Source organism: Anabas testudineus, chromosome 23, assembly GCF_900324465.2.
Source record: "Anabas testudineus chromosome 23, fAnaTes1.2, whole genome shotgun sequence".
NCBI classification, from domain to species: Eukaryota; Metazoa; Chordata; class Actinopteri; order Anabantiformes; family Anabantidae; genus Anabas; species Anabas testudineus.
In genome coordinates, this window is record NC_046631.1 from 10221425 (window position 1) to 10242575 (window position 21151).

The 21151-nt window shown below is 41.0% G+C and overlaps 4 protein-coding genes across 6 annotated transcripts in view; 2 read left to right on the top strand and 2 right to left on the bottom strand.

Annotated features, from left to right (window-relative positions):
* uhrf1bp1l (UHRF1 binding protein 1-like) overlaps positions 1-12001 on the bottom strand; it is a 28107-nt gene extending 16106 nt beyond the window's left edge. For both annotated transcript variants that reach the window (XM_026361665.1, XM_026361664.1), the window contains exons 1-4: positions 11618-12001; positions 5410-5572; positions 3297-3335; positions 1643-1734 (exon numbers count right to left, since the gene is read on the bottom strand). In XM_026361665.1, coding sequence (XP_026217450.1) covers positions 1643-1734; positions 3297-3335; positions 5410-5572; positions 11618-11661 — 338 coding nt within the window. In that variant the 5' untranslated portion in view covers positions 11662-12001. The remainder of the gene's footprint in view (positions 1-1642; positions 1735-3296; positions 3336-5409; positions 5573-11617) is intronic.
* Positions 2370-3928, top strand: LOC113163233 (complement C1q-like protein 2). The gene has a single exon (XM_026361666.1). It carries the CDS (start codon positions 2409-2411, stop codon positions 3141-3143), a length of 735 nt encoding a protein of 244 aa, XP_026217451.1. The 5' UTR covers positions 2370-2408; the 3' UTR covers positions 3144-3928.
* Positions 12002-13574: 1573 nt separating the features above from the next.
* Positions 13575-16511, top strand: LOC113163081 (cytoskeleton-associated protein 4). The gene is made up of 2 exons (XM_026361403.1): positions 13575-13994; positions 14781-16511. Exons 1-2 carry the CDS (start codon positions 13674-13676, stop codon positions 15918-15920), a joined length of 1461 nt encoding a protein of 486 aa, XP_026217188.1. The 5' UTR covers positions 13575-13673; the 3' UTR covers positions 15921-16511.
* Positions 16512-16825: 314 nt separating this feature from the next.
* On the bottom strand, positions 16826-20889 carry ikbip (IKBKB interacting protein). Of its 2 annotated transcripts, XM_026361540.1 has the most exons (4): positions 20502-20889; positions 20304-20421; positions 17675-17896; positions 16826-17494 (listed from the first exon to the last, which is right to left on the bottom strand). In XM_026361540.1, the coding sequence occupies exons 1-4, from the start codon at positions 20711-20713 to the stop codon at positions 16928-16930; spliced, it is 1119 nt and encodes a 372-aa protein (XP_026217325.1). In that variant the 5' UTR covers positions 20714-20889; the 3' UTR covers positions 16826-16927. The 2 variants fall into 2 exon arrangements, with proteins under 2 accessions (XP_026217325.1, XP_026217324.1); XM_026361539.1 differs by lacking the exons at positions 16826-17494; positions 17675-17896 and adding an exon at positions 18076-19593.
* Positions 20890-21151: the final 262 nt, after the last annotated feature.

Genomic DNA, 21151 nt, shown 5'->3' on the forward strand with positions numbered 1-21151 from the left:
TGACTGTGTACAGAGGCCAATAAATGCGAAGAAAACCAAGGAGATGGTGGTGGATTTTCGCCGACGGCAGTCTGCTGTCCCCTCACCGGTGAAAATACAGGGTACTGATATTGAGTGAGTGGACTCTTATAAGTACCTGGTTGTTCACCTAAACAATAAACTAGGCTGGACTCATAACACGGATGCACTGTTCAGCAAGGGTCAGAGCAGGTTGAACCTCCTGAGGAGACTGAGGTCTTTTGGAGTGAAGGGAGCACTCCTGAAGACCTTCTATGACTCTGTAGTGGCATCAGCCATCCTGTACGGTGTGGCCTGCTGGAGCAGCAGCATCACAGAGAGGGAGAGGAAGAAGCTGGACAAAGTAATCAAGAAGTCCAGCTCTGTCCTGGGCTGTCCCTTGCACTCAGTGCGAGAGGTGGGTGAGAGAAGGGTCCTGGCAAAACTGACATCCATGCTGGACCACGAGTCTCACCCACTGCAGGACGGCCTGTCTGCTCTGGGGAGCAGCTTCAGTGACAGACTAATCCACCCTCGCTGTGCGAAGGAGAGATTACGTAGATCTTTTCTCCCTGCTGCAGTCAGACTGTACAATGAACAATGCTGATACTCATATTACACCTGTGCAATAATCATAAACTAACTTTACAATGTACATTTTCAACACAGTACAGTATAACACAGTATACTGTACATACTCACACTACTACATATACTGTACTTACATGTATATATTTTATTTATTACTGTACTGTTTGTACTGTCAGGTTTTGTAGTTTATTCATCTCGGACTGTGCCAGTTAAGTCTTCGTCTCCTTTGGTCACTCACACACTGCCTTTCTGAAACTCTAGTGTTTAAGCTGTTGTAAAAATGCAATTTCCCCATTGTGGGACTAATAAAGGTTTTCTTATCTTATCTTATCTTATCTTAGGGGCAAAAAAATCTGACTATGTAGACTGACTATAGAGGTGTAAGTTACTTGGTATATGGGAGGTGCTCAATATTTTTATGTAATACTTATCAGAAGTAAATTTACTGGTACATATTACTGACTAAGGAATAATGAGTATCAAATGTGTAAAGGATGTGCTGCAGCAGTATTAATTTCCCCTACTTTAAAATTATATACTTCTATTATGTACCTTTTGGTTTTTTTGGAAAAGATCCCTGTATCTTTGAGAAATTGTGGTTTGGGAAGCTCTCGTTTCTCTATAAGCTTTATTATCAGTGCATGTTCTCCACTCTATGAGTGAAAATCAAACGTTTAGTGTATCTGGCCCCTCTATCAATAAAAAAAACAAACAAAAAAACAAGCTTATCAGAGTATGTGCACATCGATAAGTGCATAGGAGATGGAGAGTCCAACGACCATTGAGTAATGCTTGTTGTACTACCTGGCTTTCGTGACAAACATGAAAGCTAGATGAAAAAACAACCAAGGAACAGGACTTTTGGCATAACCATAACCATGACCTGGATGACTGACTTATAAGAAATTACAGAATTTTGAACAATTAGTTCACATTAATCAGTTTGAACTTTATCAAACTTGTGTGAGCAAAATTAACCGATTGCTGGCCAACGGGGGAGGCACATGATTAAGTTTTTTACTAGAACTATGAAAGAAACATGCCCAAATCTCACCTTTGACCTGATGCTGTTGCTATGGGAGATGGGCCATTGGGGGGACGGGGTTCGTCACAGGTACTCATCTCCATCACCACTTTATCCAGGGTCTGAAACCGAAAGTAAATTATGAGCTTAGGTAGACAGATTACTTCACAAAATGAAATCTTTATTAATCTTTTTATCATTAAATTCTCTTTAAAGATTATTAAAAATAATATTGTTAGGCTATTGCATAATTTCTCACAAATCTATCTGCCGCTAATGTAGTCTGCATCACATTTTGAGCAGACAGTCAGAAAAAAGCAATTGCATGAGCTACAAATTTTAACTATAGTTTAACTGGACAAAATTAAAGTTGGCCCTTTGTTACTATGACAGGATAAAATAATTGAAGGATGGAAATATGAAAACTGCCTACTTATTGTTCACTTACTCACAAGTGGCAGCCTGTTAAAGGAGATAAAAATGTAATGTTATCTCCCTTTTCACACTGTTGTATAATTTGTCCAAACCTTTTCTATTCTTGGAGGTGTGATATCATTATGTTCTACACTATAGTGACTAATAGAAGATATAACAAAGTTCTATTGTGCTTTCTTTTCACACATGGCTCTTGTTTAATGTGGTTCTGATATTCATGATAACTGGTTAACTGACAAACTGCAGTGTCACAAGTGCCACACATGCCAGAAAAGTTGCGAAACACCAAACGCTCAAAGTACATATAAAGGACTGAGGCTTGTGGAGCGCACACAACATTTTGTGGACACAGGTTTAAGAAATGGAGTCTATGTTCTTCCTGCTGTTGTTGGTTTCCAGCAGCATGTGTGCTGAGAATTACAGCTACCTGGGGACTGGAACCAGCTTGGCAGTCTGTCAACCTGATACCTGCGCCCTGCTGAGCGATGTGGCTGCCATGAGAGAGAAGCTAATAGCTGCGACACAGACAAAACTCAAACTTGAGCAAAACCTCAGTGACATGATGCAGAAAATGACCACTATTGAAGCCGACCTGAAATCCTATAAAAGCCAGGCTGAGGAGCTCTGGAAGATAAACAAGGCTCAGGACGAGCAGCTTAAGACACTCACAGATGTCTCAACTGCAACTACATCAAAGATGGCTTTCTCTGCTGCTTTGGGAGTCTCAGTGGGTCCATTTCAACAAGACACAGCCTTAAAATATCAAAGAATCCTTACCAACATCGGCAGTGGCTACAACCCCGCAACTGGCATCTTCACTGCCAGAGTCCGGGGGGTCTACTACTTCAGATACACTATGTACAACAACAACGCTGGACAGCCCAACTCGGTGGTGTCACTGATGATGAACAGCCAGAAGCTTGTGTCTACCTGGGACACAGTGGGTAATGACAACCATGATAGCGCAACCAATGCAGCTGTGGTGCAGCTGGAGGCTGGAGACAGCGTGTTTGTGCAGCTCTGGGCATCCCGGGTCCTCTACGACGACGGCTTATACTACAACACATTCAGTGGTTTCCTGCTCTTCACCTTGTAAACTGTGCTACTTATCAGGTGATGGACAATAAGTAAATTATGAAGCATTATAAGTGTTTAATTTGTCCTATTACACATGTAAATAGAAATTCAGAAAAACTGTCAATAGTCTCTTTTAATTAGGTCATCAAAAGGTGTCGTCAGTGTAACTTACCAATGAGATTGGGTGAGTCTTCAACTTTGTCCATGGTATCTGTGAAGGAAAACAGAACAGTGGCTCAGCTTTTTAGCCTCACAACACTACTACTGCTAAAGAATTTGGTCTTTTGGTTCTCCAAAAACAAAGTTACCTGTAAATGGGACATACAAATCACATTAAATGCAACAGAATTGAATAACAACAGGCAAGGTAGCTCAGAGATGAAGGAAAAAGAAAAATCAATGAGTTTGGACTGACTTGCAGTTTGTTCTATTCAGCTCCAGAGCTGCATTATTTCTCATTCCCTAATTCCCTCTTGATTAAAATGTGTGTCAAATTATAAAGCAAAAGAGATTAAATGCTATGTTCACTTGCAGTTTTTCCCCACAGAGAAACAAATTCTTTCCAATGTCATAAATCAAGAAGTGAGAAAGTGCTGGGGATTTGTGTCTAATTTATCAGGCATTATTCATCCGCCTTGCTTATGTCGTAGAAATGCTGTCAGGTTCCAGTAGGGGGTGTCATTTCATGTCTCTCACATTCATTCATAAATGCAGAAACAATTGTATATGCATTTGTATATGCGTTTGAAAGTGTGTATACAACTGGGACAATATCACCTACTGCTCCTAAGTTTTTGTTGTTTTTTTTTAAATCAGGTCAATCAATAAAATAACTTTTATTCATTGTAATCTCTAAGTGACAGCGTTTTAAATGTAGCATTGAGTTTTGCTCATCGCTAACAGGAAGACACATAGAAGACACGAGGATCTTAAGTGAGGAAGTGAGATACAGATCTGTTCTCTTTGTACCAGTTTTCACAGTAAACACTGAAAAACACAGTGAGCTGGAGTCAGATGAAACCACGGATATCAATTCAGCAGCTCCACTGTTCACTGAGAAATCTGATGCTCCACACACTCTTTGTGTATAAGATGTTGGTATTATAGTTGCAACACTGCATTAATATAACACACACTGTCAATGACAGAACACATAAGTTCAGTAAATACAACAGATACAGCTTTCAAGCTAGTAGATCAATTAGATAGAAGACAGCAACCATACATAACCATACAAAAATGATGGCAAAAACATAAAAGCAGATGTGTAAATAAGTTCTGTTAAGATCTGAGAAGTGAACAAGGGAAGGATAGAGGAAAAGTGATGAGGTGGAAGAGGAAAGTGGACCTTGGAATGAATGAAAGTCTAGCCACACAGGAAATTATGTAGCTCCATTCACTGTTTCCAGGGTGTGTCAGCTCTTTAACTGTACATGGCTCCTGATCATGACCACTGTCAGCATCAGACAGCTCTAGTAAGGAGTGTTTATAACACAAATACTAAACACATAGGAGTATATATACTTAAATACATCAGAGGAGTACAACATATTGTAGATGATGTTAGGTGGGCCTGCCTGTACCTACAGCATGTACTGATTTAAGTGTCAAGCATTCTATGTACACAAAGGATAATTATGCAGTTTCCTAGGTTTCCATTACCGTATTTAGTCCTGAAATGAAACCATATAATCATTTTAGCGTGAAATTTTAAATATGGTAGCAATGAAAATCTCATTGGTGTACTTTGGTTGTAAGCAATAAGGAACTCTGCTTTAGTCTGTTTATGCCTTCAAGTAATAAAACATTTAAAGAAATGCTGTTATTCACTTTGTTTTAAAAAGATAGATGAGATGACTCAAACAATTATAATAACAGTGTGTTAAATATAAAGGTACAATCAGTGGTCAGCTATATTAGCTTATTGTAAACAGGGTTTTTTGTTTTTTGTTTTTAAAAAGGCGAGAGTATAACCTCCTAATAAAACATGTAACGTTCAATCATTAGCATTTATCTTCTTTGTTTAACCTGTGAAACAACAATTTGCTGGGATATGGAGAGTTTTGCTCAAGACTATTTCTTGGGTCTAGTAGCAACAAAAGCCATTGAGACTACAGGAAGTTACTCTGGCCAAGAAATAGTCTGGGACATAACCCTCCATAAAACCATGTATTGATCCTGCACTTTAGCCACTTTGATGCAGCTTAAAAACTCATTAATACACCAATTAACTGTTTCCCTTTGCCTTAAAATTTAACATTTGGTCATATGATGCTGTCCCTCACCCTAATTGCAGCCTTGTTACATTCCACACGATTGATTGCCAGCCAGGTGGGCAGGTCCAGAAGGCTCTGGAGAACCTCTTCATCCAACTCCAGGTTGGTGAGCTGGCCCTCTCCCTTCAGCGTGCTCAGGTTAATTTTGTCTGGCGACAGGTTCTTAGCAAACCTACAAGACACAGATGAGAAGTGTGGTTAGGAGCCTGGTAATATTTAGATAAAGGTTATTGGCAAACAAACAGGCCGGCACAACAAAATCCAGAAACAAAAACAACAAAACAACAACAAAAATCCATCAAGATTAACTCACAAGCTACAATATAGAGGATTTAAAGTGAAAATTTAAAAAACAGTAGGCGATAAAGTATGTTTTTTGGTTTCACTCCGTATTATGTGTTGTTGCTCAGGATAATTACCTTTGCTAGACATAATATGTGTGCTCACCACAAGGCCACTTACATGAAAAGGTGCCAATGCTTGTCTACAATTAAAGGTAGAAGCCAAAACTAATATTTGCAACATCAGTGTTACATATGTGGATGTTTGTGTTTGAGCCTTGAACTGTTTTCTGCCCTCACTCAGTTTGACTATTTTTTAATAATTAGCAGAAAGTCAAGATAATAAATGATTTATACAACTGTGCATCTTGTCAGCTCCGTCAAATCTCTGAAAACAGATTAACTGTCTCAGTCTCAATTGTGTAATGTATAGAAGTAATACATCATGATATATTATAAATACTTTAACTACATGATACAACCAGTGGTTTTAATGCCTTGGTTTTCATCCAACTAAAGAACAAAAAGGGGAACTAGATTAAAGTAGAGTTTAGTGTGTGTAGTGTTAAAAGTGCAGTTCACTCTCTTTTAAACACAGTTAGATAATCTCTCACACATCTACACTATGTGTCTGTAAATAGGGCAGGGTCAAAGCTCACTTTTACAACTGACAGTGACCTGGTTATTAGTGTAATGTCTAGACAATAAGTTATATCTGTACTGTATTTTACATCTGTACTCCTGACTGTGTAGGCTTCCTGATGTTAAATGCTGTTACGAAAAGAAACCCACACCATTTGAATTACCAGCTATAAAGAAAAGAGGTGGTATATGATTATGGAGCCACTCAGTAACCGGATAGTGTTAGAGAGACAAAAGATTTTTGTTATGATGGTCTGAGAGAAGAGAGACTGTATCTGGATTGAGTATCTCCATTGTGAATGTAAAGATGGTTCTGTTGTAATGGGTTGTGATTCAGCTTCCCACATTTTAAATGATTCAGTCTGTCAAATACCTGCACCTTTCCACTCAACACCTCCAACAGGCAGTGTTAGATTCTTCTCTAATTCAACATCCCTATAAAATATTCATAAGCAGCAGAAGATAAACATGAGCACAGTGGAGCAGGGAACAAGACCCAAAACACACTCACCCAAACAAAACATGAATAATATTATGTAGACATACACTCACATGGGCATACACACACTCGGAGACAGAAACAGCCAGTGTGGATCAGAGATATGTGTCGCTGGAGTACTCAGCCTTATGACCAGTGAAATATTCATTCCTGCTGCTGATCAAGTGTCAACAAGCTAGCCAACTAGCTTCACTCACTCATCATCTAGCTTCTCTGTCTCTCCTAGGCCAGTTCTTGCTTTCTCTTCCCTTATTCCCTTAATAAGACATTAATACACCAACACTGTGATAAATTAAGTAATATGATGTTAATCAACTTTTTATTATCAAGGCACAAAGCGAGAACAACAGTAAGAGGCACAGGGTATTAAGTTCACACCCTTTATCTTTTCCTTTAATGTCTCCTCTCTAGACTCCAGCTATTATACCAGTCAACAGGAGCAAGTTCACTGAACCAAATACAGGACCATAAAGAGATTAGGACTAGGTACTCACTAGAGAGGGGTATCTCTGCCTGTCAAACACAAAATTCAGCACTCAACAGTAAGAACCATGAACACGGTATTCCCTGTAAAAGCTTATGATTTTAACTGTGACTCATCCACTCCTTCTTTGTGATTGGAAATTTATAAAAGAATGTAAATGTATGTACAGCTATAAAAATAAAAAAACAAATAGCCTTAGCATAGCATTGTGTGTATAATTTGGCCTAAATCAACTTAAAATGTCTGTAACAGTAGGCTGATCTTGCAGCTTTTTCCTTGACCACAATACTGGAAGCAGACTTCTGTCCTCCACACTTTATGCTGATGTCTGTGGATGGAAACTTAGACATTCCCAGCTTTTTCCTGCTCTCTGACAGTGCACTTGTGGCGCATTGCCTGATTACATCAGTGCCAGAAAGAGAGGAGCCTGAGGAAAGACAGCCAGAGTGACTCACACCAACAACCAGCTTGTTTGAGCAACCAAAACGGTGGCAATACAGAGACAGAAAGAAATAAAAAGAGACAGAGAGATAAAAAAGAAATAAAGACTGTAAGCATCCTCAAGGCACAAGATCTGGGATGTTACCATGTTTCTTTCCTGCCAATACTCATTTGACCAAGCAGCAACAACAAAAAACGGGGAATGTGACATTTAAAAGTGGACTCCAAATCCTTCACTAGCCCATTCAGTAGCAGCAATAGACTGTAATAGGCAATAGCCTGTCAGTGATGTCAGTATTTCTGAATGGATATCAGGGTATCTTATTTGGTTACAGACAACAAAACCAACAAAACCAGCAACTTAAGCTTAAACGATTCTTGTGGTAACTTCAATCTAACCTACTTCATATTAAAAGTCTCTATAACATTTAATATGCAGCAAGTTCAGCACAGCAACTACAGTTTTTGGAGGCTGGCTGCCTACAATGTGGGTGTGTTGGTAAATCAATGGAAACCTTAAAAGAACCTAAAGTAAAAATAAAAATCACCCACGTATGTGAACCATATTATTATGGTTGGCGCTGCAGAATTCATCAAAATGATCTTGTCCTAGGGAACCAGCTTTTTATGAAAGCAGTCTGGTCTAATAAATCAAGCTTGAGTACACATTAATCATGCGTGGAAGCCAGCAAGGCCTGCTTTGTATAACTATAAAGCTTATCAGTATATACTTCCCTTTTTATTGTCAGATGGCTACAAGGCTGTAAAAATAAGTCACGAAAAGTTGTTAGCATTAGCATTTTATTATTCAACAAGATGAATCAAAAATGGCATCGGTAAGACTACCACACATGCTACAAAAAAAGTTTTTGTGTAAAATATATGTTGATGTTAAAGACAACAAATACAGCTCTACAGTTCTGATACAGCTCTTATTAAAAAAGCCTGCGTGACTTCAATGTTAGCAACAAGAATTACTTTCTAGCCTACAAATACAAACTCCTACAAACACCTCCACACATATGAATATGGACCTAAATTCAACAATATGCTCTTAAATTGAGTGAATTGTGAATTGTATCGGCAGTAAGAGCCCCACAGTCCTGGAATATTTATGTGTGGAGACAGTAAAAAGGTTAGTGTGAGGGAGAAACAACCCAAGACCCAGGTTATACAGCAGCAGAGAAGGGCAAGGCCTGGAGGACGCTTGCTCTCTCACTGACATACACATAAAAACACACACATACTTGACAAGTACTTCACAAATGCACACCAGTGAGACACCCACAGCAAGGCACTCAGTCATGACTCATGCAATAATAGCCTTCCCACCAGCAGTGAGCAATATCACTGAGAACAGTAGAGTTTATCACTGTGGTGCAGCATCATACCACTACTGCAGGATGGATGGAGTAAGGTCTAAAATGATACAAGATGAGAAACAACAGCAGAAATGTTGCCAGATTTAAGCTAACAAAGAACATTTTGACTGATAACAAATGACTAACCTAAAATATTTAAGGACTTTTCAAATGTTTTTGAATTTATTTAAATATGAATGCATCTTAAAATTAGAAAATCAAAAGTGGGGACAACAAACTTACTCAAAAAAAGAGGGAGAGAAAGTAAATGAGTTTTAAGACTGAGAAGGTAAGCATCTTCTCTGTCAAAGTCAGTCAGTTTGTCACATTCTCTTCAACTAGATAAATTTATATGAGGTCTTGTCTCACCTTGCACATTACCTGTTATGTCTGTTTGGACCATACATATGTAATTGTGGTCTATGTGTAAAACAGGATCTTGCTCTGTCTGGCTTTAGGCCAGAATCTAATCTTATACAGACACATGACTGGTAATCAATTCAGCCCCAGGGGCTACCTGAATTCGACCTTCTGTGAAACATTTAATCATTACACCTGCACATTAGAAAAACTGTACATGCCAATAACTCAGCCATGCAATTTAATATTCACACACTTGTCTTTGCACATGCAAAGTCACAGAGAAGGTTCCTTTTAACGGTTCACATTGTACAAAAAGGCCCACTCAACTAGTTTAATATGTCATGCTTTTCTTGTCTTAAGCAAAGTAGAACGTCCAGTGCAGACCTCTGAGTCAATGGACTGTAAAGAAGCGGTGTCACCTCACTTTAAACAGGCCAGTCACTGACAATATCAGACAGACATGTGTCCTCTGCAAAGTTTAAGAATAGAGACTGAGCTGACATGTTGACACCCATAACAAAGATCATACTGCGTAAGCACACCTACAGTGTGTATGAATAACCTAGCAGTACTAGCAGGACAACTGAGAGATGCTGATAAAGCAGCAAGATGCAGCATCTTAGCAGACAAATTTGCTCAAGCATGCATACTAATCACAGTCTTCTGTAGCAGTATATAAATAGTGATAATGCTGCTGACTATAGCTCTTTTCCTGTGACATCATTACACCAAACAGCACAGGATTGGACAACTGTCACTCAGGTTTGCCTCCACTGAGTGCCACACCAATCAGGCTAGGACAAAACAGATCAAATGACAAGCCCAAAGAAAAGTGACGTCACTACTGCTCTGGTGACATCACTACTAATGCTAATGCTAATCCTCCTGAGACCATGCACAGTCATGTGAGGAAACACCAGGACAATGAAGGACATGCCATCCATGGGCTGTGAGTTGCAAACGATGCAAATCTTGGCTGTGGTACTGTGTGAGAGTATAAAGGACAAACCAAACACCATTAAGCCATTAACCAATGACTGACAAATTAGTCACAATTCAGTCACCACAAATGCACTTCTGGGCACGGAGGAGCATTCTTTTCTTTTCAAGAACACAAACCGGTCGACCTGCATACTGATGAGAGTTTCAAAGACTATGTATGACGTGTATTGCAATCATGTCAGCTCTGACATACACCAACATCATAATTCAATATACTCTACTATTGAAGACAGTTCAAGGTGTGAATGTGGTCTGCTATAGATTATTAGCAATTATGTGGGAGGAAAACACAGCTGTATGTTTGAAGCTCTTATCTGGACTAAGTAGTCCACTGAAAAGTCCCTTGAGAGATAATGGAAAACAATAAATAATGCATGTAAAGCAGACAAAGCTGAATGTTGCCCTTAACAGAATGGCATTCAAAATAAATACACCACTGCCAATACACATCATCAGCCAATATTACGTTTATTTGTTCAATTAAGACATCTATAGAGTAGATGTACCTCTCTAAATGATTTAATATTGTGTGCCCGGTGTTCATGTGGACTATGTATGATGTTTAATAGGAAGGGCACGTGTTGAAACACGACTTAAGTATGATTTAACCCCGTGTAAACAAACCCGCACCCCAGTAAATTACCCTTGTACAAGCCAGTGCAAACCCTGCAGTGACTTTCCAATGAACGCATCATTACTGGAAATTAATATCTAGCCTGTTCACTGTGAATATGTATTATGATGATGATTAACTTTGATTTTGCCTTTAGGGGAAGACTGAGGTTGTCATTTTAGACAATCTTACTCATCAGCCAAGTGGTTCAACCTGATTTCACTAACTTACCAAATACTGAAGGATTAGCCGCTCACTAGCTAACCTCAAAGCTAGCATGTTAGCGGAGAAGCCACGTCTCATGTTAACATCGGCTGAAAAAGCAACTAGCAGTGTGACAGACACCAGAGATACGTGCTAACACAAAAACCCCACAAGACGACACGTTTCCATCCACAACCAGCGAAAAATGTCGCTTCGTTGTCGCTTGTAACGGCTGGTGTTAGCTAACCTAGCTAACGTTTGACAGCTGAATCCCTTTGTCGCCCCGGTTTCGCTGTCTGCTAACGGGACCCACCACTCAGCACTGACCTGGAGAGATGCTTCAGGATCTGCTTCTTTATGAGCCCGGCCATTGTCCGGCACAAATCCGACGGCCGAGCCGCCGCCGGGTGTGTGAGCTGTCTGGCTAGCCTAACCGCTAGCTTATCCCCACTCGCGGTCTAAGCGCACAGGTCAAATTCTGATCCCAGTGTCGCTGATTGCTTCATTTTAACTCTGTTCCCGCTTCGTCCTCTGACAGCTGAGAGACTGAGGGCGAAAACGACATTTCAAACGCCCCAGGGAGAGCCGGCCTCGGTACCAGAATATCCCACGTTAGGCCATTTCATGCAGATACACCGATAAAACCTCGACAACGGTTCAGGACTCTGCAAGATCTCACAGCGAGCACCTGGACAGGGCGTCACGGAGGAGCGTCATGCTGCGTTCAGGGTCTGCTCGGAGAGAGAACTAGACGTGAATACGAGTAAAAGTACGCACATTACCTATTTATAGATAATGAATCATTAGAATACTAGTGTACTTCGACAACGTTATAGTTGTAAGTAAAATGTGGTACATCTTCCTTAATCACATTAAAACATCAAATTGCCTTTTTATTTAAAATGTGTTAAATGCTCCCCCAGCAGAAGGCATGATTTACAATTTTTTGTACTGCACCTTTAACGAAACCCGTCCTTTATTATTATTAATACTAATAATTAATAATCATATATTTTAATGTTTTTTACGTTTATCTTTTTATACAAATTACACACTGAACTCAAAAGTCATTCACATTTTCGGTATTTACAGATGAATTGTCTGTCAACCATCAGTCGTGTTGCCTAAAGTGCTAATTTAATGTGAATAAATTATAGCCTTTTTATAAATACTAATCGTTTAACATTGGATACTACATTTTGACTTTAACATTTGGGGTACTGTGTACTTTACTGTGTTTCTTCTCAGCCTAAAACACTCTTTTAGTGACATCTAGTGTCTAGATCAAGAATTGAACATTAATTGGTCATTTCTCAGTTCATCTCTCCTTAACTAACAAGAACAACATAATTGGCCTGATTTTTCTTTCTGTCTTTTAAAGGATGTCAAATACGTGATAACTGTCTGGCTGGATAATTGTACTATAGGTTTTAACCTGAGGTAATCGCCGAGAAACCAAAGCCACACATACACATAAAGAAATGACTGTGTGAGGAACTCTGCGCTCATTCACTTGCAAACAAAGTTTTATGGTTACAGTGTTATATGAGTCTCATTCAGTCTTATTATAATGGACATGCAGACGTCTTTTTTCTCATTTGTGGACATAAAAACTCGTTGGTCTGCTGTGTTTCTCGGTGTTGAGTTGTAGTCACAGGATGTCTCTGCTGCCACGTATGAAAGGAGGAGCACACCAGAAGGAGGAAGGAGACCCACCTCACGCTGCTCCGCTTCATTCAGAGAGTGTTGCACAAAGCTTGCATCAGTCCTCAGCGTCTTAGGGTTGTATACAGCAATTATGAACATGGCACTGTAATAATAGTTGGTTAATAGACGGTTTATGTCCCTAATGCAGACTTTGATCCCTATTTGACAGCCTGTAGGGTTTTTTCCCAGGGTGGTGCATCCTTAGCAATGCCACGGTGGCATTTCTCACTTCAGGTTAATTAAAAAGTGACATTAATGACGGGTGATTTTGACCAAAGCACAGTGGGACACTTAAAAACTAGACCATGTAACCTACCCACCAACCATCGCTGCTGAGATGCTTCTGCAGAGAGTTCACTTTTAACTTTGGGTGAAATGGATGTCTGGTGAAAACATAATCACAACCAGCGAAGCGTAGTATGAATCGTTCATTATTATTTATTGCTGGTGTTGGAAGTCATTAAGCTGTAACCATAATGAGCCTGAAGCTGAACATGGGACAACCCCCATCCGCATACCTCAACACTAAAGTTCTGTGGAAAGACACGACGCGCTCACTGATACGCTGCTGCTCCAGTCAGGGGGCCTGGACTGGAAACGCACTCCATCCACGACTGCAAAACCAGCAGCACGCACATCACATACACACACAAATCTCAGCTAGCTCCATCTGATAATGACTGCGAAAAACCGAAATAAGAACAGCTCCAGCGAGAAGAGCGCTGCGTCCAGCCAGGAGGATGCCGCGAAGAAAACCCCAAAAAGTACCAGTAATAACGGAGTGAGTGGCTCCGGATCTCAGGGGTCACGGTCAGGGAGCTGTCTCGGATTTGTTGTGTCCACAGTGTTTTATATTGCGATAATAGGAGCTGCAGGGTTTGCTGCCTTTTATTTACAGCAAGTGGTGGAAGAAATCCGTCAGGCAAGCGCCAGGCATGAGGAGAGCGCACGGCAAAGCGCAGAGCTGAGCAGTAAAATGGAGAACGCTGTTCAACAGGTAGGTGGGAAATGATGGGAGTCAGTCAGTGGGAAGTGCTAACAAATCATTTTTATAACTTTTTAGGACCTTATTATAAAAAGCAAATTAGATGGGAAGTGCATATCACGGTTGTTCAAGAAGCTATAGTTTTGTACATTATACTGTAGCAGCACTGTATGTGCGTTTGGGGGATGGGTACATATATAACAAGGTGTATTATGGTAAACTAAAAAACAAAATACATTTTCTGGCTTTCCTGCTTTGTTTTAGAACAACAGGTGTAAACCACAATTGATTGTTATGTTGCACAGGGCAGATAAAGATGAGTTGACACAGTCACTTAAGTCTGAAGTAAGAGAAAGGGGACACCCTCCATTTATTTATGTAGTCAACTGGCCCTCTGACTTCTAATATTGTTTGTTTGACAGTCTCTAATAGGATAAATATACTTTATTTCTAAGTTCATGCACAAAAACGCATTTATTGGCTCATGTAACTGAATTTCTTAATTCATGTTTCCTCATTCTTGCTTGTGAAGGGCAAATATGCATTAATGGCATTCAGGATATATTGCTTCCAGCATTTTTCCAGTTCAGAGTTAATTTATGCATGACTCAGTCAGTGCTATATGTGCAACTTGTATATGTAAACTAACCAGAAATACCAAATAAATCTTTTACCAATGTTTGTAGAATAAAAACAGAAGAACAGAAATTTAAAATAAAAACTGCAACATAATAAAAAGAAAAATTAAACTAAACTTAAATCTATCTATCTTAAATCTTTTCCTGTCTTCTTGTCCAGGTGGAGTTTCTGAGGAGTGTTGTGGACGGACTAGAGTCATCACTGGGCATCACACGGGTGGAGGTGGAGGGGGCTATCAGTCGAATGAAGAAAGGCGAGGTGGAGACGAGGAGGGTGGAGGAGGCTCTTCAGAAGCTCCAGAATGATCTACTCAGGGATCTCTCAGAGGGCATCAAGGAGGTGAAGGAGGCTCGTGAGAGGGACTTCTCTTCTCTGGAGAAGACGGTGGAGGAGCGCCTGGCTGACGTGAGTCAGTCCATCACAGCCAGTGTGGCCGAGTTCACCGAAGCTCAGGGCGAGACACAGAGCCAGCTGGCTGATCTCAAAGCCCGGCTGGGTGATATGGAAGACCCCGCCCTCGTCAAAGAGGAGCTCTCTGCGATCGTGGATGTTGTAGCTGAAATCAGAACAGCCAAACAGGAAGCTGATTCTTCAGCTAATTCACTCAGGGATCAGATAGGTGCTGTGAGAAATGAGCTCCAGACTCGCAACCACGAGGTAGAGTCACTGTCTAAAGAAGTCGAAACAATGAGATCATCAGTACAAGACGCTGTTGGGAATCTGAGGCAGTCACTGTCTGCAGCCGAGGCTGAAGTTCAGACTCTGAACGATAAAACTACGACACTGGAGAGCGGCGTGGAGCAGGCTGCTGACGCTGTTCGAAATGTGGAGCTGCAGGTTCAAGCGACAACTGCTCAGGTCCAGAAAAGGTCTGATGACCTGGAAGCCAGAGTCAAGACAACAGAGGAGAGTGCAGATTCATTGTCTGCATCATTGTCAGAAATCAGCTCCAAAGTGGAATCACTACTTGCAAAGTATGACACTCATGAAAGCACTCTGGTTGCACAGGGGGAGGCTGTGGAGAAAGCCAAGACTGGCTTGGAGCAGGAGCTGGAGGCACTGAAAAGCAGTTTGGAGGAGATCCAGTCCAACATAGGTGCTCTGAGTGGTGCCCAGACCGAGCTGTCCTTGAAGGACTCCAGTCTGGGTCAACAGGTGGAGGAGTTAGAGAAGAGGTTTTCTGCTCTGGAGGGCAGCAGCAGTACTGTGGAGACAGAGCAGGTTGAGAGTTTAGAAACAGCAATGGAAGAGGAGGAGGAAGAGCAAAGAGATGAATTGGAAGAAGAGGAATCAAGCTAGAAGGTGAAGACCAGGCGAGTTCTCCTCTGCAAGCAGGGGAGCACACAGACACTCGTAGGCTTATCCAAAGAGAAGAGAGACACCAGAAACAAACCACCAGCACAGCAACAACACAGTGAATGTCACTGAATGTGACAAATCACTTCCCCTTTTATTAAATGAAGAATTATTGATCAAACGTAACAAACGGACATATTATGAGGAAAATGTAGTAGGTCAGGGGATAGAGAGGCGGGGCAGAGCTGGACTGCTGATCTGTGAATTCACATCCACACTCATTCTGCACTGTAATTTTATTTTCTAATATTTTTATTGTTCTGTTAAATTTTCAGTGCAAGGGCAGTTGTTGTTGTTTTTTTAACCTTGAGATGCAACTACGAGCTCTTTCTGAGCACTCCTTTGTTTACTCCTTTCATGCTGTCTTTTAGTTTTGAATAAAAAATTTTGTCCACACCAATTTGTGGCATAAACAGAACTGTTTTGAATTTTGTTGCTTTAGTTGAGCTGCACTTACTGTTACATCATCTGTGATACATTGATTATAAGGGTGGTAATGAAAATGTACACTTACTGATGCACCCAACAGCAAAAATCATGTGAAAACCCAAATAGGAATTCCCTCTCAACTGCATAAGTCGTATTTTTAAAAAGACATAGTATTTCTGAATGGACTAAGTTAAGTATTGCTTTGATGCATATAGGGGCTTCTGCTGAACTCTTTAGTCAGATAACAGGTGATTTTCTTTGCAGAGGCTTATTCTTACCTATTCCAGGTGTTCTGCAACATCTGCAGCTGCAGCTGTGACTCCCCTTCACACATCAGAGTTGTCCCATTGTACCATTTTTAAAAATGGTCTTTTATAAAAACCTGTTGTAACAGTCACACATCTGAAATGGTTGGTAAACGATGTCCCAGATTTATTTCAACAAAGTTTTTAAACAGTAGTATAACAGCCGACCAGACGTAGTGCTGAGCATTAACCCAAAACTAAACTTGTTGAGGTTTCTCATGTTGGCATGTGCGTCTCTCCAATATCAGATATATCAGCTATTTCACTAACCTGTTTAGTTGTATCACTTAAATCTCCCTCTACTGCAGTGAGATTAGATAATGTCTGCCTAAGCTCAGCAATCTCGTGCTCTCTTTCAGTGAGATCTTCTGCTAATCGTCCTATCCGCAGAGTCAGATCTGACAGCTGGGGCTCAAACGCCCCAAAGTCCCTCTTAATAGCAGCCACCTTCGGTTTAAGGTCATTGGCAAAGGTCACTGTTCGTATCAGACGAGCTCTGCTGCTCTCTAGATCCTTCAAGCGCTCAGAGATCTGTTTGTCAGCTGCACTGAGCTCAGGGATGTTTCTGCGAAGCTGATCTATGGCCTTCGTGTTGCGTTCAGACGCAGCACGGAGATTTGAGACTCTGTCAATGCTGCTGGCCAACACATCCCCGATGCGTTTGACCATGCTGCGCTCCACCTGAGCGGTCTTCTCTTCCAACTCTCCAACCTGAGTGAGCAAAGACTCCAGCTCAGTTTGCAGGCCGTCCATCCTCCGCACGTCTGTCCTCACCGATGCCACCTAGAGGGGGAACACAGAATAAGAAGATTTTGTGACTATTTAATTTATGAAATGAGCATGATAATAATTCTTAAGCACAAATGTCTCCCAGGATCTAAAATAACATAGGAATTTCTTATAGGACTCTCTTCTCTCACTAGAAACAGTGAAGTTTTCTATGTCAACAACAATTTGATATACTTTGTTGGTGAAGTCCTTAGAGATGGCTGAGGTGCGTTCTTCAATCTGTGCCACTGCGCCTTTCAGTGCGGTGAGGCTCGTCCGAAGCTGAGTTTGTTTCTCCGTCAGCCCAGAAGCCCACTCCTTCAGCTGCTGGATGTCCTGCTCCAACCCCTCCAGCTGAGGCCGCAGTACCTCCCGCTGACCCCTGAGACCCTCCAACGTCGGCTGGATGCTCTCACACTGAAACAGGACATAAAGTGAGGGGCAGGAGGAAGTTATTTCAAACAATCATACATTAAGAGAGATCATTTCAGGTGACTTCCCAGGCAGGATTAAATAAGTGAATGACACACATTTTGAAAACCTCTCCTTTTTAATTAAAAAAGATGATTTTATTAAATATTAAATAAACCCAGTGATGCAACGAATACCATGATGAATGAAGTTCAGACAGAACAGAGAACAGTCATCTTTAACTAAATGTAATACTAGTCTACGCTGACAACACCTACATTTCTTCCACACATTTGCAACTCATGACTATTTCGTTGATTATTATTGGGTTTACATGATTTCCAAAAGCTGTGAACATTTCCAATAAATTTCAAATTAAACTGTAAACGTTTGTTTTCTAAGCAGCAAAATTAAAAAATTTAAAAAAGAAAGAAAAAATATCAGAAAAACCTGCCAAACTATAAAACTTAATATCTGCCTTTTCTGCATGAAATTTGAAATTCATTCATGATTTTATCTCTAATGTAGTTTCATCCCTAAAGACAACACAGTGTGTTATATACTGTACCAGTAATATGAATTCTGTTGGTGATGCTGCATTAACTAAACCACTAAATTAGATTCTTGATTGTGCTTGTACAGTATGTGGGTGACACTGACATTAGGTGACATTTATACATTGATAGTCACAATTTTGACAGTAACTTTATAGAACATTAATACTGGACTTGAATCGTCTTTTATAGTAAAAAAGGACAGTGCATCTCCTTCCTTCTTGCTAATTCATCATAATAGCATCATTCAGTGAGGTCATCTTGAAAAGGTGGAGACGGTTCATCCTGGTCGTCTTTGTCCCACTCTTCATCCTCCTCTACTTTCCATCCTTCTTCTTCAGAAGTGTCAGAACCCTTTTGGGTGTCAATCCTATTTTCCCTCAACACCATGGTGAGTTCACGGACCGCCTCTTTAACCACAGACAACTCATTCTTCATCTTCAGGATGCTGTTTTGAGCCTGCAGGGTGTCCAGCTCCTGTTGGATCTCGAGGATTTCATTGACGGCTTTCAACATACTGTCCTCAGTCCCGAACACCTGTAAAGTCAGCTCCTCCAGCCTTTTCTCCGCCCCGCCCAGATCACCCCCGAGCTTCAGGATGGAGCGGACTGCCTCCTCCACCTGCGGCAGGTGCTCTTCACACTCCTGTAACCGAGGGATGTGGTCCTTCAGCTCAGAGCTGAGTTCAGCCTCCCTCTTGGTCAGGCTGCTGATCTGCTCTTCAAGCTTGTGGATCTGTTTGGTGTTCCAGTCCAGCTGATCCTGTGCTCGCTTGACGTCGTCTTCCTCTGTGCGCTCCAGAGCTCGGGCATTTCTCTTTGTGCTGTCCTCAAGCTCCTCCAACCTCTCTGCCAGCAACCGAGCCCTCCGCTCGGCCTCGTTCACCCGTTCAGTGGCTCCAGCGTGAGCTTCTCGTGATTCAGCCTTCAGGGCAGCCAAGTCAGACGAGACGCTGGCCAGACGCTCCTGCCACGTCTCCGTCACTTTCAGGAAGTGGGCATTGACTGTCTGCAGGTCACGGGAGGCGGAGTTCTCATCAGCCTGCATCGCCATGACAGCAGCGTGGAGGGTGGAGACGTCCTGCTGGAGTGTTGTTGCCAAGGAGACAGTGGAGAGCGCCTCCTGTAGGTCATCCTCAGAGGCGGCAAGCTGCAGCCGCAACACAAAACAGGAGGGCTGTTTCTGTTGGAGCTCTATGGTCCTCAGTATTCATACATAATACATACATCAGGAATCAAGGCTCATGCATGCAGAGAGGGACGGGGTGCAAAATAAATTAACTCAGAATGAGAAAGTCATGTGTTGAAAGTGCTTAAGAGGATGCAAAGAAACAGCCACATCCAATATTTCTAGTGATCCAGCGATTAAGGGGATGGTGTGGTGTGAACCTCCAGACTAGGAATGAGTGATTATCTCACTGGCCTTCTCAATAAAATGACTGTTAACGACTGTTAATGTGTAAGTACAACTTTATATGACAACATAGAGAAGACAAAGGATTGTTTCACCCATATTACACAAAAAACAGCCATTTATTAATTTACATTAAGCAGGATTTAGTCCTTTTTGTTTTGTATTTATTTGTCCATACTTTTAATATTTGTCATGCTAATATCATTTAGATCAATGTTATTTAATTAAATGTGTTGCACAAATTACTAATAAACATCCATTCAAGTTTAAAAAAAAATCTTAATTCACTTTTCTATATGGGTGGATGCAGATGCCTCAGACCCCAATATCTGAAAACATGGGCACATTAAATCTGAATTGCATGTCTGTGGGGGTGAAATGAACCTTAAAACCTTATTTCCTCAGTGCACCTCATGGTCCTGTTTCACCATAAAAACCAAACTCACCTTTTTGGACACCTTTAAGACTTCCTCCTCCATGTCGAAGAGACTCGAAGCCTTCATCTGCAGAGATTTGTACTTCTCTTCAATTTGAGAAAACCTCTCATTCTGTTGCAGCACCACCCTGAACGACAAACAAACCCTTTAACACACGGTGCACATTAGAAAAAGCACATTTCTGCATTAATTCAACTTCTAACTCACCAACTCAGAGCTCCACACGCCACGAACGACAATAAGCACATTACACCTTTAATGTCCAGACTGGAAGGCGATTTATTTGCTCCTGTGTTATTTCCATCCTCCTTCTTCACTTTCTGAGCTTCATCTTTGCAGTTTGCAGGCGACGTTTCGGTTTTTTCATCACTTTGTTTTTGGGACTGACTTTTCTTCCTCTGTTTTACTTCAGTGGGCATTTTAGCACACTGGCTTTCACTGGTTTTACTGTGCAGGAATTTAAAAAGACCGAGCAGAAAAAAACGCCTAACACCTATTCGTTAAGTAAAATAAGACACTTGTTTTACAATTAAGTTCATCATATTTAGAGATAACACGAAAACAGTGCGGATCTGTTTCACCGCTAACAGACCTACCAATTCCCTGGAAAAATGAGGCGTTCACGTGCTCCTTGAAAGCTCGTAAATACACACATTTACATTAACGTGGTTGCAAACGTTACAATTTATCTTGTTATAAAAATACTAGTTTAGAAGATGTTTAACCTTTTACGGAACAAATGAAAATGATTAAGGTTTTGCTCACAGACGTAATCGATCATTTAATAAGCTGCAATTACGACATTAATAATTCCGACACAAATAGAAGCACTCTAAACGCCTCAGCCGGCCACGTAA